The 11,772-nt window shown below is 35.4% G+C and overlaps 1 protein-coding gene across 1 annotated transcript in view; it reads left to right on the top strand.

Annotated features, from left to right (window-relative positions):
• The window catches only part of ATF2 (activating transcription factor 2), a 49,001-nt gene extending 38,088 nt beyond the window's left edge, over window positions 1–10,913 (top strand). The window contains 2 exon segments of the mRNA XM_009278595.1: window positions 1,371–1,476; window positions 8,228–10,913. Coding sequence (XP_009276870.1) covers window positions 1,371–1,476; window positions 8,228–8,454 — 333 coding nt within the window. The 3' untranslated portion in view covers window positions 8,455–10,913.
• Window positions 10,914–11,772: the final 859 nt, after the last annotated feature.

Genomic DNA, 11,772 nt, shown 5'->3' with positions numbered 1-11,772 from the left:
GAGCTTTTCTTATAAAAATCTGGTATTTTAGTTAAAATATTTATAAACTATGTTACTTAGTGTAATTAAACCTAATAAACTCTGTTCTTAAAAATTATTTTCCTTATTTTGGAATCCTTTTAGTTATAATTCATCTCTTCTCTGACTGCATTGCCTTATTTCTAGCTTCCAAGTAACCAGATGACTCTCTCGTGGTTTTTTCCCCACATAATTTTATTTGCAATCCAATTTTCCTGTGTTTGTTTTTTTTCTTTAATGCATAAACATATGCATTTACCGAACAATTATGTCGTGTGTGGTATATTATGCTAATGTGCCAAGGTTCTTATAGTTGATAAGTAACTTCAAGTATCAATGGAAAGGATTTATATTTAAAAGAAATCAACCCATGAAAAGCATATATCGTGGCAAGATATGGGTATCACAAAGCATTACAGGTAACTTGATTCTGTAGTTACATAAACATTTTTCTACTGTTTTAAGTGAAAATGGATCTATCAAAATGCCGTACCATTCTTAATTTGGATTGTCACATATAATGCACTTACGTAGCACTTCTCATCTGTAGATACCAAACTGCTTTACAGGGAAGGTAAGTATCGCTGTCCTCCATTTTACAAATGGGGAAATTGAAGCACAAAGAAGTAAAATGACCTTGCTCAAGGTCACCCAATAGTGGAAAGGCACAGCCTGGAAATGAACCCGCTTACTAGATTCTGCAAGTGCTGTCTCCTAGATTACACTCCGCTTTAGCGACATAAGCCGACATTTCAGGATTTTGTCATTATTATCAATTATTCCTTCATACAACACGTTTATGTATGGTTGCCAAAGAGAAAATTAATATGGAAATCAACAGACTTTTACTAAATTATTTTCCATTACATGAGATTTTCATTCTCAAAGTCCCCAGTACAAATATCATCAGCAAAAATCATTCTGCATTGGCTGATTTTTTTTTTTACCTTTTTTTAATGTTGGCTGTGGCACCTGTTAAATGTGGGTAGTTAAATGTAGGTTTACTCTGATTAGAATTCATCACAAAACCTTGCAGAAGAGTCTTACAGTAGCTGGATCATGTGAATGAGACTATATGTAGAGTCTGCATCTGCGAACTGAAAAACATATGTTGTATTTTCCAAAAAGCATTTCCTGGTTTAAGAAAATCATAACATAAAGTTAGCCAAGTTTCAGCTAATATTTAAGTATTCTGAGATAAAAGAAATGTATATATTTTTGCAATATATACCAAATGGAACCTTCTTGTATTTTATCTACCCCTAAATGAACAACTGAAAATCCTATAAAACTTAATACTTACCTTCAAAAAGTGTGAGCCTAGTAAAGTACGTAACTTTCTTCTCCTTTAGAATGAAGTCACCCTGCTGAGAAATGAAGTGGCACAGCTGAAACAGCTTCTTCTGGCTCATAAAGATTGCCCTGTAACCGCCATGCAGAAGAAATCTGGCTATCATAGTGAGTAATGTTCCATTACCTATAGCCTTAGGCTGCATCAGTGAAATACTGCCAAAGTGAACTGAATGAACATTAAAATTGAGAAGTGCAGTTCTAAAATTACATTAAAGGTTTAAAAAAAAAAAATCTCAGAGGTTATTGGAAGACAGGAATGAATATGTGATATTTAGAAATGTGTTTCTAAGTCTGTTCAGTTGAAGTGTTGCGTAACATTGGTGGTTTATGCTGGTTTAATAAATGCGTATGATAATTAGCATTTAAGGACTATCGGTTACTACACCTGCTTTGGAAAATATAATTAAAGTATTAGGAGAACATGATAAACCATTTTTTATACTTTATCTTAGCCTTGTACAGTGAAAGGTCCTTGTGGGTTTTTTTCCTTCATTGTAATGAGATTTCAGTAGAGGTAATATAACAGCTGTCCTCATTTACCATAACATCCAGGATCAGTCAAGCCGTTAAAATAATAAGATGCAGGTTCATGGCTCCTACTGTACAATGTCTTCTAGATTGTTTTGATTTCCACATTAAGCAACTACTTTTCTATAAACAGGATATTTTAAAAAGCAGTTCTAATACTGAAGGGAATACTGAGAGTTTCAGTAGCATTTTTTTTCCAATACATATTTTTACTTAAAGGTACTCATTTGATTTTCATCCTTCCAGCATTTTAAAGGTTAATTATGCTTTCCTGACTTGTAACTTCATTTTTGGATATGATACGCAGTGCCAGAACCAGCTGCTGCTGCTGTAGAATAAATGGCCAATTTTGTCCATTGTACACAAATTTGTTACAAATAACTGAGCTGGGAATGCATTAGGCAACACTCATAATATATAACCCACAGCTTTCGTTTTTATGATTTAGTGATATTTCAGGATATTTGTAAATGTGAAGATTGTTTCTGCCATATGTAGCCACTTCATTTTAATTTGCCAGTGTCAGTAATTCAGGAGAATAAAGGAACATTTTGTATTGCATGCAAACAGATCCTCAGGTGCTTGCGATAAAACTTAATGGCCACCATCTTTACTTGTAGTCATTGTAAGCAATTTCATCAGAATGGGCAATATTTTTTAATTTAAAAGATTCAGGAGATTTAGCAACTCTCTATTGCCATATATATATAGAATACTGATTTTGTCAGTTTTGAGCTCATAAATCTTGGTCCTTTGATCTCCAGTCATTTTGACAAGACAGAAAATAGCATCTTGGAGTAAATTGGAACAGTATAGAAATATGTTTGGGATTTATATTAACAATGATTGCTGCAGGGATGAGGCCATTATGGCTCCCATCTGACAGAACAACATAATTTCGTACGGAAGCTACTAGGGGATAACATTATGCATGCAAGGTTTTTAAAAAAACCAAAAAACTGTAGGTTTCTTGACTTTTGATGTTTTGAGGATGCGTCTTCCTGAATTGGCATGAAAAATATTTAAACATAAGTCTTAAACTGGTAAACTAATTACATGCTAAGGATTTCTTCGTTGAAGAATTAACGAATGGCCTGTTGAGTAATGCTTATTTTCTGCCCTCAGAAAAGGACTATAATGTTCCTCATTTACTAAAGAACGCAAAATGAATAAGAACTAAAATATTAGTTAGTGGAAAAAGCCTACATTTTAGAAAAAAATAAAACAATAGTAAGCAAGGAGATCGGAAGCATAGCTCACCTAGTTTCTTGAAAAGTCTCTTGAAAGTCAAAGTTCAACATGAATGATAGCTGTAATGCCATCCCTCTGAAAGGATTTTGTCACATTATCTCTGTGTCTATTGTTAGGAAAGCATGTTGGCAAAGTTACTTACCCGCAGTACAATTTATGAGAGGAAAAAATGGTTTCAGTTAATACGTTCATGAAAATGGTGTTCATAGAAAGTATTTTTAAATAAACGTATTATGTTCATCAAGTAATCTAAGTTGAATTGCTTCAAAAACGTATTGAGTGGTTTAACAGGCTGTGTCTCTGGAAGAAATTGAAGATACCAGATTACAGAGCTCCTGCATTGCTGAATATTGCGTGCTGCTGAGACAGTGCTCTTTTATACTATGCAGACCGTAACAGCTAAGTCCACTATTTAATGGAGTTTCATGTATGATGCACTGAAATAGGCACAAATAATCTATTGCTTTTCAGGGTATTTTTGGCACTTACTTTTACATATCTTTTAAGATCTTTTGGATTTCCCAGGCACATTTTTGTCTCAGGCCAAGTGAAAAGCACGACAGTGCAGATACCCCTTTCTTCTTCTAACATTGTTCTTGGGATTGTATTTTCCTTATTTAAAAAGTTTTGTGCCTGCTTCAAAAGAGAGTGTCATCAGGACAGAAAAATGGTTATTGCGCTTTGAGGCAGTATGGATTAATTTCTGTTGCAATGTTTGAGTTTCCAGCCAGTGTAAACTTTTTTATTTCCCAAAAAAGGATGTTATTGGTTCTGAATGCATCTTTAAACACTGGGGCGGGGGGTGGGGGGAAGTGCTGTGTATAGGAGAAATCAGTTCATTTATTTTTCATTTTAGCTCTTCTATACCAGATTATTTCTAAAAGTCTTCTGCAATACTCCTATATTTTCTCACATTTTTTCTGGACTTGGAACAGGAAAAAGGTGAAAACTTCTTAGCAGAAAATGTGTTGTGAAAATTAGAGTATATAGATTGTTAAAAAAAAAAAAAAAAAAAAAAAAAAAAAAATTAAAGGGTGTTTTAGGAATTTTTCATATTTTTCAAAAGGACATCATAATATTCAAGAACATTTGTACAAAACTGGATATAAAGGAAGATAAATAGAGGCTGCAATGTAGGTAGTACCAAATGGGGGGGTTTGTGTTCTTTCTCTAGTTAGTTTTAAAGAAATGGTAGAAGGTGACTAACCAGTTTCAGACCTTGAATAATTTGAACCACTCAAACGACTATGTTCCTACAGCCTGTTCTGGACAGTCAACAGTCCTTCAGTGACTGCAGGGGATATGCACAAAGGCACACTCACTGGAAGTGAGCAGTTCTAGGCTTGAGTCCCTCTACAGTCCACGGATGGCCTGATGAGAATTACTGTGAGGCTTCCTTTCTAGTGATTACCAGGGGACCGAAAGGAGTTCTGGATCACATGTCAATGCTTGCATACTCGCTCCCATTTTGGTTTTGGTGGGGTTTTTTCTTCTGAAGACTGAAATCCCTCTTTGCTTGCCTTACTGGAAGCTATTGGTAAGCAATGCTAAGAAGCAAATAATAGCAATGTTTGATGACTCTAAAAGGGTGCTTTTTAGTACATCCTCAAAAGTCTCCTCTCTGCTTTGTTTTATATTTTTAAAATCTTTTCTATAGCTCAGTCTAGCCCACGTTGTGTTCCATTACCAAAATGGCTCGCTGCTTCTCATGATGCAGCCTGTCTAGGAACTATGTAGCCTTCAGGAAAGTTCATGTGATGTAGGTCTGTAAATTTTCAGCCTTCTAATGTACAGCACACGTTACTTCTGTAGATTCATTTCTAATTTGGACCATGCATTTCCCTTGGTTTGAGGCAAAGCTGGGGGAACCATTAAAAAACGAAAAAGCCTAGGCTTTTTTCTACATTGTTAGGTACATTATGATTCTGGTATGTATCAGTTGCGCTCTTGAAACCATAGTCCTGTGCCTGGCAATTCTCTGGTCAACTAAGAAAAAAGAAAAAAAAAACCTGTCAGAATTTAAATACGACTTTCCTGTGTTCTTCTGAAAGCCTTTGTTCTTTATTCCCAGTCTTCAGGCTTAAGAAAACAAGTCACCTTTGTAATGAGGTGACTTTAAGTATCTTCTCTATTCATTGAGTAGATTTTCTTGTTTGGTTTTAATTCTTCAAATGGAGTTCTGTATTCAGTTTTTGGCCGCTATTCCTGTAAAGTTAGGGCTACATAAGGAAGGATGTTGAAGGAAATCTAAATAGCTATTCTTTAGGGTGGCACCTCATTTCTAAATATTACTTTGTAGTTATTGCAAGGATTTACGCTTGCAGTCAAATTTATTACCATAAACTAGTGTTAGGTCTGCATCTTATACAATCACTTGTCTGCTGTAAGCTCCCCGCCTCTAGCCCCTGGCATCTGAAATTACCTGAATCGTGTGCTTTTGTCTCCTCAGCACAGTATGTTTGTTCATCTGCTCAATGATATGAAAACTTCCATTGTATATTGGTGATCATAAGTATTCTCATAACTGTTTCTTCCATTGCATATATGGGCTTCCTGAGCCCATCAAAATTAGAAAGTCAAGCCTTTCCCATGTTCTTTACCACTGTGATATTATTACAGACATTTCTTTTGAGTTAAGTTAACAACATACATGTTAAGGGATACAGAACAACGGAAGACCTTCCTTCTCTGGCTGAAAGATAATGTTCTACTTTACTTCCTCTCTATCTCTGGCCTGTAGCATTTAAAACTAACCCTTTTTCTTGAGGATAAGGAGGATTTGGCCAACAAGGAAATCGGGGATCAGCAAAAGAAGCATAATAGGAAGATTGAGACTCATAGGAGAATAATAACAGCGCTGAAGAGGAGGAGCAGGTGTTACGGCAGGGAGACTGTATTCGGTACATGTTGTCCCACTTGCTGCCATTTCATTCTGTCTGAGGGGAAGAATATGCTACTGTCATAATTAGTAATTCAGTATTTTTCAGGAAGTGGCACTAGAGTTTCTGTTTTTAAGTTTGTTTGTGTTTGTTCCTTCTTGTTTTTACGTGAGATCTTGTAGGTCTTGATAGATGTGTAGCAAAGATGAAATCCTGTTGAATAGTGTTAACTGAATTGGCACTCGTTCATGTTCTTTTTCTTCTTGAATGGGCAAATCCTACTAAGGATCACAAACGTCTTTCAGAAGTATTTTAATTTTCTTCCTCTTGCTGTATACAGTTACCATGTAACCTTAGGATATGTGGTAATTGTCAGCAGACCTAGCTCAATATCATCTGTCTCTATCTCCTTTAACGCCTGAAAGATCTGTTTTTGAAAAAATGCAGTATGTGTAAAATAGTTGGCCTCATGGATAAGAACATTATGATACTTTCAAACGATTATGTCCACGCTCTTGTAGTAGAGGTATAAGAGAAATTGCTAGCTTGTTCGTGTAGGCAGTATTTCTTAGAAAGAAATAAGGCAGTTTTGCTTGCTTTTACCCATCCTTTTTGACCTTACCGTTCTTTTCCAGAAGTGGTCGATAATAGAACTGTTGTTTTCAGGCTTTGAAGAGGAGGATGTTCTTAGTATGCATAGGGTTTGCTCAAAGATCTTTATGTTGGGGACTTGACTTGCTAATTCAGTGAATTTTCTTACCCGTAGCTAGTATGTCGTATAAACCTCAGTACATCATAAACTTCATTTCATCATTGTTTGTTCATGCTTAGTGTTCCTTTTAGTTGCTGCTATTAGCCTGGTCTTCTATGGAAATGAGGCTACGATACCACGGTGTTGTTCATCTTTTAGTGTTAGTGTCATCCTTTCCCATCCCTTCTCTTCCCCTGGGTAACTTCTGAATTTGTAGGCCAATCTCAAGCAAATCTGAAAGGGACTGCAAAGACAAGTCTAGAGAAAATCAAGCTTTGTTCCATTGCTATGTCACAAGCAATAGTTCATGCTTCTTCTGGCTATGTTTGTGTGTATCTTTCTATACTGCTATGTTATACAATAGTCAGTAGTGTTTTAAAAGGGACTTCCAGTATTCCATCTGTATACTGGGTTTAAGTCAGCGTATAGGACTATTGTGAAAAATACTTGAAAACACTAAGTAGCACAAAGTGATACCAAAAAGTTATAATTAAATTTGGTGTTCATACTTCTAATTTTGAGGGAAAAACAGTAGGCTTATTTTCTTTTCTTTTTTTTTAGGCTTTAGCTCAGCTTTTTGCTTGACAGTGTTTGCATAATGCCTTGGCTAACTTTTGCAGCTCTGGAAAAAAAGGATTACTTTAGCATGACTAGGATGTCTATGCAAGAAAGACATTTTAAATCATGCTTATTTTGTAAATTCTGGTTTTGCACAATGAGAATTATTTTTTAATCTGTTTACCCTCTGTCATGAGAAAAAATTATGCAACTGTGTGGCTAATTCACTTCAGTTTTGTGGAGAACACCTGAAGTATTCTTGAAGATATTTTTAAAATCAGTTTTAACAATTTTAAATCTTACCGAGAGGCATTTTTGTATACTAAAGAAGTTACTGAACATCACACTGTTAAAAGAATGTTGGTTGAAAACTTGTGGAAGTATTGTCCCATTAATATAGTGGTGTCAGTAATATTTTTTCAGCTATCATATTCATGATCACAAGTATTAATTACTGAACGTAGAATTACTCTCGTTTGATTACGAAGCAAATGCAGTAAATAGTATATGTTAAAAATCTAAAGCCAATTCATATAGCACCAAGAGATCTGGTAGCATTTTTAATCTATAAATATTGCTTACTGACATAAGCATTCATCATTAGAATTAGGCGTGGTACCCACCAGCTGATTTACTAGGCAGGAAATCGGACAGTTTTAATCATGACTTTGAAGATGTGAAAATGTTCTTGTTTTCTGAATGTTCCATACTGCAGTCCATATTTTTTGCTTACAAAGTAGTATTTTCTTTAAAAAATGAAAATAAGATTCTTTTGCAATTTCTGCTGTGTTACACCATGAATTTTACTTATTTAGGGGATGATTGCTGTTACCTGGGACGTGGTGGTGTGCATTCCAGGGAAAAAAACAAATGAATTTTTCTTCTTCAGCTGCAGACAAAGATGACAGTTCGGAAGACATATCAGTGCCAAGCAGTCCACACACGGAAGCTATTCAGCACAGTTCTGTCAGCACTTCCAACGGCGTAAGCTCAACTTCCAAGGCAGAAGCGGTGGCCACCTCCGTTCTCACCCAGATGGCGGACCAGAGCACAGAGCCGGTGCTTTCCCAGATCGTCATGGCGCCTCCCTCCCAGTCGCAGCCTTCAGGAAGTTGATTAAAAACTTGCATTGCATCAGTTTCTTAGATATACATTTGTGACTTTAAAGGGAAATCAACAAAAGACCAGTCTCCGTCTAGGAGAAACTGTAGCTTAAAATTACTCATTTTTAAAAATCCAACTTAAATTTGGCTTTAACGATTGGCAGGTGAAGATGAGACAGAACACCAGTTCTAGTCTCTTTGCAAAAGACTTTTTTTTTTTAATTATTAGTTTTACTAGTTATTTTTTGTGCTTAATGTGTAAAGTGTGTGTACAGTACAATGTGGTTTATTTCATTTTTAATTTGGTATTATTTCAACAAACATTGGGGTGAATTACTAAAGGTCATCCCCAAGACTGTGATAGTAATATTATGTGACATTTTTATACCAAAGTTCTGCATAGTCCCTATTGACTTTGTAACGTTAGCAAGGTCATAAAGCACTAGGCAAGAGAAAGACAGTAACAGTAAATTTGCTTTTAGTCTTTTTGCCTTTTTGTTGTTTTGCACATTATGAGAGGAAGAACATTGGGAGAAAAACGTTTGGGTTGGTTTATGTATAGCGTTTTGGTTGGCTTTTTAACTGTTGGGGTTTTTAATTTGTTTAATAGGGCCAGTACAGTATATGAGATACAGTACTCTTATGCACATACCTATCCTAGATGAGGATCATTACTAAATAGATTGATTTTTTTTTATTATTATTTTAAATTGATGTCAGGTGGTGTTTTTTTTTTCCCCTCCGACACTTTCATTCTGGGGGGAGGAGAGCTTTATTTCTCCAGTCAGAACAGATATCTATAACTATCCTTTGTTGCTAGGCTGAAACCAGTAAGCATATTGTAAAATACAGGGTTATCAAATATGGAATACTTAGTATTCCAAAGTAGGTTGATATTTTGTGGATTTTTGAGTCGCAGACTAAGGAGTTTACTCATGGTTTTGGATGCCAGAAAAGCCTAAAATCCTTCTTCAGACAACTCAAGACTTTTTTTTGTCATTGTCTTGTATTTGCAAGCTAACTTGTACTTAATTCTTGTGTAAGCACTGTCATCTTTTAGTAGCAAAAATTTTGATACCTTTCTTGTGGGAAAAAAAAAAAAAAATCAGTATCTACCGTATCTTGGAAACAATGTAATTATAATGTGGTGTGTGTGGTGTGTGCGTGAGAATGGTTCAGTAGTTAATGCCAGCAGTCTTTTGCTTGAATGTTTAAAGATGCCTTCAATGTGATGCTGGCTGATAGGTGATTGCAGTTTTAAAATGTTATTTACTGTGCGAACTTGGATAACTAACATTCCATGATGTAGTTTGTTTCTGATGAGATGATTGTAGGTACACTTTTTCTCATTATCCAATCATCTGTAGGATACTGAGTTTTTTAAATGTGCCATTATCTATTTTGATTCTGTACTCATGTTCAAAATACAGTACAATATTTTACAATAGATTAAGTTGTTTAAAAAAAGTAGATGTGTGCTTTCAGGTCGGAAAACTTTGTATAATAGCAAAAACAGATGCATAGTAGCAACTGGCAGTAAAGCAGGATTCCATTATGTATATAACAAAGATTTAATGCATTTATAATGGGTTGTGTAGTTCATTTGCTCTTCCTTCTCCACACTATACTATGTGTTTTTAAGTGTCAGTGCCTCCAAGTTTCTATTTGATTCAGTTTTAAATCTAAAAATGTAATTGATCCACAGGAAAATCATAATTTCTACAATATATATACAACCATACTATAATGAAAACTGGACAAAGAAGTATCTAAGTCATATATGTATCATTGCAGGGCTTTAAGCATGAAAATAATAGGGATTCTAAATATTTTGTATTTTAAAACTAAGAAAGTTGAGTTGGTAACCTCATGTGTTTAAAAGTCTTACTTTCCCAATTTCAATATAAAAAGCTGTAACAGTTACTGAACATTTCCAGGGTGGTGAAATACAGTGGACCTCTTGTGAGAAGGAAATTAATTGCAAAGGCACAAAATGTGAATTCTGCAAGAAAGCTATACAGTCACTTTTCATTGTAGTTTTGGTGGAATAGATAAGGCCTCATTGATTATACTATAATCAATCTCCTAAACACAAAGGCTTTTAAATCATATTTATATAAGTGGAGTTTTTTTATAACAAAACTGTCGCGCTTGTAAAATAAGTCTACATAAGTGTATAGGAGACGTGTAAACAGTTCATGAATTTAACAGTGGGGCTGGAAAAAGAACCATTAAAATCTGTGTTCAGCAAATAGAGAAAAGTTATTTGTCGTACTACCATGGATTCCGTTTTGAGACGTATGTCACACTACTTCTGTACTTAGCATTTTGGGTCTCTACATTTGACATGTTTCACAAACTGTACTGTTTTCTTTTATGTGCAGTTTGCATGAGTAAATCATCAAAGAGAATAAAATCTATCTTTAAGTTATGTTCCTATTTTAATGAAATTATAATTGTTCTCAAAGGCAGCACTGTCTTCAGACTTATTTCTTCATCCTTGCAATTACAGCGTTCTTCTGGAAGTCATTACTATAATGTCAACGTAATGTTACGTAAATAAGAACACGTATGTTTCCTTAGAAAATAAGCCGAATTCCATTGCTCTGCAGTTGAGTTCTAGCAGCTTCTGAGGAATCAGCCTTGTATCGTTAGTTCCAGGAGCCCAAGGTAATCCGCAGATAAAGGAGGTCATAAACATAGCTTGGTGATCCCAGATGTTGCTCAGCCATTTCTGCTTGCTGTGAGTCCCACAGCAAAGGCGTTGCGTGGAATCAGAATTTCCAGCTAGCTTCCAGATATCTTAATCTTACCTTAATCTACATGAAGCTAGGAAATAACAGCTAGAGTCAGATGAACTGCCACAGTTCTGTTGTGAAAGGTTGAGAAAAGATCATGCCCTCACGTTTGATTTTTAGAATATTAAAAATGGTTTGGGCTTATTTATGAATGTTGGAAACATGATATATGGTGCGGCACATCCTGTTACGTCATCGTTTGAAAAGCTCTTGACAGAACTCTGATACGGAGGCTTTGGAGGGGAAAAAAAAAAGGTAAAGTTGCTGTGTACTTGCATTATTGCATGTATTGACCAAAGGAAATTAAACTGCACACAACTTTGAGCCCGGTATGAGAATAACACCCAAGGCCTCTGTTGCTTCGTTATGTTCTTTTTCTGACTATATGAGTTACGCTTGGCACGCCAAGGAGAAAAACACGAAGGCTGTGTAACAGGGCAACTGGGGGGGGAACCAACCCAGTTTTTATTGTCTACACTGTAAAAAGACCCGGTTTTATACATAACTATCCAACCCAAGTGAGCTTTTTCTCT

This window comes from Aptenodytes forsteri, unplaced genomic scaffold (assembly GCF_000699145.1).
Source record: "Aptenodytes forsteri isolate BGI_AS27 unplaced genomic scaffold, ASM69914v1 Scaffold257, whole genome shotgun sequence".
NCBI classification, from domain to species: Eukaryota; Metazoa; Chordata; class Aves; order Sphenisciformes; family Spheniscidae; genus Aptenodytes; species Aptenodytes forsteri.
Note: the sequence above shows the minus strand (reverse complement) of the source record. Positions and strands in the feature narration are given on the sequence as shown.